We start from the raw sequence: 6,006 nt of genomic DNA on the forward strand, positions 1-6,006 counted from the left end.
CGAGAGGGTAGAATTATCACTAATGACAAAATAGTTTGAATCACAGCAGGCGATGAGGACACAACCTCATCCCTAGTTCTTCCGTTGATGCTATTGTAATCCACGAATAGGAGTTACACACCACTAGAGCAAGTAGAGGGGAACCGTATGCACAGAAGTGGGTGGGTTCCCATATTCTAGCATTTCCATAAAAATAGTGTACCTTCCTCAATTACATTATAATGATCTTAAGGGTAAATTTCATATAACTATAAATACTTTGACTTGACTATCGTTATACTATTAACTTAGAGGGTGTATCACAAAACTATAGATTTGGTTTGAAATATATCATAAAACTACATATTTAAGTTAATGTATCACAAAACTAGATATTAATCATCAATTTTGTCATAAAACTGTAGTTTTTTTTACTCCAAAAGAACAATAGTGATATAGATCCAAACTCTAAAAATCTACAATTTTTTCATAATTATCACTAAATCTATAGTTTCATGATATGATATCTGTGACTTGTAGTTTTATAATAACATAATTCTATAGTTTGATGATAAATTTGATGATTAGTCTGTAGTTTAATGGGACACTTCCTTAACCTATATGTTTGCAACAGTTTGATCGGAGTATATGTAGCTTGAAATTTACTCAAAACCTTATACCAATCCGATTGAAGTCGTTGGATCTGTCTCTACTTATTATGAAAAAATATTGGATGGGAGAGAAATTATCTTTTTTTCTCTGTTTCTCCATCATCAATTGCATCTCTGATGGATAATCCTCCACCTTGGTGATTGCGTCCCCTTATGTGTCGTCTTGGTCCTCCATCTTAGTGACAGTGTCCCCTTCTGTGTCGTCACTTGTCTCTCTCCTCTATTCTCTCCTGCAGTCATAGCGGGAGTGCCATGGACGATAGGGATGACACGGACGCTTTTGACTGGAGTTGTCGAGGATGATTTGTTGTAATGTATGTCGAGGTAGTTGATCATGTGGTAGCCGTGGTCGTTGTAGATATGGTAGTTGATGTAGTCGCATATAGTCGAAGGCAAAAAAAAAAAATAGAGACGAAGCTGCGATTATAGATGAGGCATCTTGCAGATGTCAGAGGATGCCATTGGAAGCGTCTTTGTATATGTCAGAGGATGCCCTTGGCTCATCTTGCAGATGTTAGAGAACGCTGTTGACGTCAGATCACCGGTTTTTGGTTGAACTCTGCACGCCGTGTAGGAGGTCACCACCGTAGTGATGCCAAGTTGATGCAGTCTTTGCTCGTCGTAGATGACGCGGTTGATGCCGTCGTCGATAAAGCGTCTTGCAGAGATTTCTGTCAGAGGACGCGAGATGAATGTCCATCGTTGTAGACGAAGCGACGTTGTGTTGTTCCCATATTGATGTAGACCATCGGCGGTGTTACTTCGATGCATGTTGATGGTGGATGTAGAGACTCGGTGAAGACATTGACCGCTTGATGTAGTGATTGCTTGTTGGTTGATCGATGTCGCACCTCTGCTTCTGCCGCTAGAATTTGAGAGATTTTGTAGCTAGAAGAAACTAATCTAATCTAATCTATAGGTGATATATAGTGACAAAAAAAGAAATTGATCTAATATTAATTATTGAAAGAATAATCTAATATATAGATAATATATAGGGATTACATAGCTAATTGAAAGAAATATACAATGTATGCAAGCTAACATAAAAAAATATTTGAACGCATGCATAGCTAGTGCATCGCTAGTGGCAGGAGGCGTCGCCGGAAGGGTCGTGCGTCCTCCGGGTTCGCTCTTCTTGTCGCCGATCCGTTGGATGGGCTCGCCGGCGTGCCGGCCTTGACTCGAATTTGACGACGGGCAGTAGGATTTAGTGCGTGATACCATGTGAAAAATATTAGATGAGAGAAAAATTATATATTACACTGATCTTCGTGGGTATATTTATAGGGTACATAGGAGATAGAAACTTAGAGTACATGATAAATATTCTATCGTATCTATTTAGGGTTTTATTTTTATCTCTAGAATTTCTTGTAGACTCCGTTATCTCTAACCATATGCATCTATATCTTTTAACACTTATCCCAACATGGCCTGCTCAATGAACTCAATTATCAACGAGACGGGCTTGCGTTTCCTCTGCTAATGACAACCTATACTCCACGATCACTCGCAGTCAAACTGGTATCAACAAGTCAACAAATGCTGATGCCAACTCTGAAACCATCCTGCCTGTAAATAAACTCCACACCATCTAGCTTCTCCCCTCCATAGAAGAGACACGTGATTAGGTCTTGATTGGCCCCCAGCTCAGCGCCGTCCACACTGAACTGCTACTGCTTGTCAGGTCAGGTCAGGGCAAGGGCTCTTCAGACTCCACTACTAGCCACTGGGCATTACATAACAGTGTGAGCCCTTGACTGCGAGCTAGCCAGCCAGCCACCCAAAGCCAAGTACAGCTGCAACCTCTGCCATTGCATGCACTGTTCATCCAAAATAATGTCACCCTTCCAAAACATAGCGACCCAGCACACGATTTCGAAGGTGTTTTTTCATACAAAAAAACGAAATGGTGTATTTGTAAGCAAAAGATAATTTATTAACAAAACTTTTATATACGTGTTCTTGTCAATCTAAAAATAATAGCCGAAAAATAAACTACGATAAAAAATCCCTAAAATTTTTGAAATTTAAATTTAGGCTTATAAGCATATGCAGAAATAAAAAAAGAATATAGCGACCTAACACATAATAAGACATGTTCTGTCTAGATCCATAGTATGTCTACTTGTATACTAGTTTATTCTATTTTGGGATAGCGGGAGTATACAAAGATCCAACACAAAAGCCATCGAGGAGTAGTGGTAGTAGCACTGATCATCGATCGATGGAGCATTGCACCAAGAGGCAAGAGGAGGAGAAACGTGAAGGAATGCAATCAGGAATTCACCGGAGAAGAGATAGAGCAAAAGTCGCCTCGGATTCTGCTGCGTTGCCCGGCTTTGGCATTGCCAACTCCCACTCCACTCGTCAGGCGGCAACAGCAACCGGTCGTCTCTGCTGCTGCTGCACGATCGATTCGATTCCAAAGGACCACACCACACCACCATTTTCAGAGTCTCAGAGAGAGCCGAGATCAGTATATCACATTACACACTGATGAGACTGAAAAGCTTTGCAAGACAAGCTCTGTCTGAATTACCCAAACACCGATCTCTTTCTCTCTCTCTCTCTCTCTCACACACACAAGACGATACTAGTTACAGGCAATGCAAAAGTTGGTAAGGCTACAACAATAGTAGCAGCTCGCTACAAGTTACAGGCAGCAGCAGCAGCAGTGTAGCAAGCAGCCACATGCATTCGGCAGGCAGCCAGCCATGCGCGACGCACCGGCCGAGCACACACTTTGAGCAGCAGCAGGAGAGGCTTTTTGATCAAATCAGAGTTAAGGCCATGGACCATGGTACTTGCAGCTGCAGCTGCTGCAGCAGCAGCTTTCTTTCTCTCCTTCGCTTGCATTGAACTGGCAGATATAGATTGGATATCATTATTAGTACTCTAATCTCTCTCTCTCTTTCTCTCTTTTTATCAGCAGAGCTACACTGTTCTCCACTGTACCTAGTAGCTTCTCCCTCCTTTGACTCCTTCCTGAGTTCGCCATCGTTCATGCACAGGCAGCAGAGTTTTCTTTCCATCTTGCATTGAACTGATACAGTATTGCAGTCTCACTCTCGGTCACTGGTGTCTCTCACAATCACTTGGCCAGCTAGTTGAGTTTGAGCTAATGAGCTCTTCCTCTCCTTAGGAGAAGCTCATCACCAGGCTCAAGCTCCATTGATCACTGTCTTGATCCTTGTGTTTATTTGAGTTGGTGTTGTTGTTGTTGTTCTTTTTTTTTTGGTTGTTTTGTTGTTGTCTCGATCTCTCACGCTGGAATTAACCAAGCTACCCAAGGCAATCCAATCCGGGAGCAGTGCCAAGAACAACTTGTTTGGCAATGCTGCGTCCATCAAAGAACTGGAAAAAAATTGTAAGGTAATCGGAAAAGGAAATCAATGGCGTGCGCGCCCAAGACAAACTGACAAAAACCATGCGTGTCCCGGCCGGCGCCGCCGCTCATCGGTGGATGCCTCCCGGCAGCTCCAGCCTCATCCTTTTGCTGTCGCAGCTCGCCGCCGCCTCGAAGGGGGCGGCGGCGGAGTCGTATATACTTGCGGCGTCGGTGGAATCGGAGCACGACGAGGACGACGATCTTTTGCCGGTCGTCGTCGTCGTGGTGCTCGCCGGCGTCGTCGACTGGCTCAGCATCAGGCTGTAGCACGCGTACACGTCCTCCTGATCGCAGATGAACAAGAGAGAGAATCTGTTAGGCGAGGTCACGGAGGTTCAATCCATGGGGGGAGAGCAGATGAGCATGCAAGGTGTTCGACGGCGACCTTGTCGAGGAGGAAAGACGGGGAGAGGCTGCTCATCTTGGGATCCAATGTCTCTCTCGTCAGCGCGCCGTGGGTCGCCGCGAGGACGGCGGCGGCGGCCACCGTGGACGGCCGGTGGTCGAGCACGCTCGCCGCTGCAAGAAACGGAGCAAGGATCAGTTCATCGAGCGTGTGCATGAACGCGTCGAACGTATCAGTGGATTGCTTTCGTACCTTCAACGGCGGAGAAGATGAGGGCGGCGGCCTTGACGGAGACGAGCGCGCCGGCGCCGGAGCCACCGCCGCCGTTGCCTCGGCGGAGCCTAGACGAGAGGCAGGGGAGGTACTCGAAGGGCGTGACGGCGCCCATGCGCCAGTCGAGCGTGGAGAGCACGAGCAGCTCCATGCGGCGGATGGAGACGCAGCTGAACTCGTAGCCGTCGTCGTCGCCGGCGCGGAACTCCGACAGCGCCGGCGCCCGGTACTCCTCCATCTTCGCCGCCAGCGACACGCACGCCACGGCGAGCAGCCGCGCCGCCCACGGCATCACCGACCTCTGCACCCACGCGGCCACGCCCAACCCAACCCAACCATTCATCAATGGAGGCGTCCAAGAAACAGGGGAAGAAGCTAAGACGAGACGAGATCAATGGCGATCTCTACGCACGCACGTCGATGCATCGCCGGGCGCAGAATCGGTCGAAGTAGGCGATCGCCAGGTACGCCGTGCGGTGGCAGAACCCGAAGCACCCTCGCGTCTGCAAATGGCGGCGGCGCCGGCGAGATGTCAGGTCAGAGAGCTTAATCAATCAGCGCCCCGGCTGCATACTCTGTTCCATCAAGAAAAACCCACACCGGAAACGACCGTTCACCTCGAGGATCCACTTGACGGTGGCGCGGCGCGCGCGAAGGAACCACTCCACTGCCTCCATCTCCGGCGGTGCCAACTCGCCGCCGCCGGCGTCGGAGAAGCACGACGACGAGGAGCAGAAGCCGCTCTCCTTGGACACAAGATGGTCCATGTACTCCTCCACCTCATCGTCGCCGTCCTCGCCGGCGGCGGCATTGTAGATCAGCAGCAGGTCTCCGCGGCCGTCGCCGGCGAACCCGTCGTCGTCGAGGTCGGTGCCGTCCTCCTGGCACATGAGGGAGAAGGAGCACCCGGCCGAGTACTCGTCCTCTGCTTCCATCGGGCAGAGACAGACCGTTCTACCCCTATACCCAGCGATGGCCACCGATGAGGTAGGGTACCCGGTCACGCAGCCATGAGTGCCGCCTCTGCTACCGCCACGCAGGCTCGTCTCCGGCCGCCGGAGCTGGCCGTGGAAGCGAGTGGTCAGAGTAGAAGGCAAGCGAGCGAGGTGGCATCGCTATTTAAGTGGCACACTCTCTCTCACTCACTCCACTCTTCTTTATCCAACCATTTTTTAATTTATTTTTGTGAAGAAAAATTATGAGCATCTCACTTCGTCAAAATGTCAAGCTCAAGCTTCTGGGCAAATTCATACTGTCATTATAATGACAAACAAGGTCGCTGTTATCTTTTTGCTCGCCCATACCGGAAGAGTTAGGGAGGATTAGGATCATGAAATGGAGCT

At 48.3% G+C, this 6,006-nt stretch overlaps 1 protein-coding gene across 1 annotated transcript; it reads right to left on the reverse strand.

Annotated features, from left to right (window-relative positions):
* Positions 1–2,816: 2,816 nt before the first annotated feature.
* LOC102716114 (cyclin-D5-1-like) lies at positions 2,817–5,735 on the reverse strand. Its single transcript, XM_040521645.1, has 5 exons — positions 5,281–5,735; positions 5,080–5,166; positions 4,643–4,964; positions 4,430–4,563; positions 2,817–4,328 (listed from the first exon to the last, which is right to left on the reverse strand). Exons 1-5 carry the CDS (start codon positions 5,596–5,598, stop codon positions 4,110–4,112), a joined length of 1,080 nt encoding a protein of 359 aa, XP_040377579.1. The 5' UTR covers positions 5,599–5,735; the 3' UTR covers positions 2,817–4,109.
* Positions 5,736–6,006: the final 271 nt, after the last annotated feature.

Source organism: Oryza brachyantha, chromosome 3, assembly GCF_000231095.2.
Source record: "Oryza brachyantha chromosome 3, ObraRS2, whole genome shotgun sequence".
NCBI classification, from domain to species: domain Eukaryota; kingdom Viridiplantae; phylum Streptophyta; class Magnoliopsida; order Poales; family Poaceae; genus Oryza; species Oryza brachyantha.

Bases quoted from the DNA above. Each gene is read 5' to 3' on its own strand.
- LOC102716114 (XM_040521645.1), bottom strand. From the start codon at position 5,598: ATGGAAGCAGAGGACGAGTACTCGGCCGGGTGCTCCTTCTCCCTCATG. The intron at 5,167-5,280 runs GTGAACGGTCGT...CGCCATTTGCAG, and splicing joins CCGTCAAGTGGATCCTCGAG to ACGCGAGGGTGCTTCGGGTT. The intron at 4,329-4,429 runs GTCGCCGTCGAA...ATCTGCGATCAG, and splicing joins CGTCTTTCCTCCTCGACAAG to GAGGACGTGTACGCGTGCTA.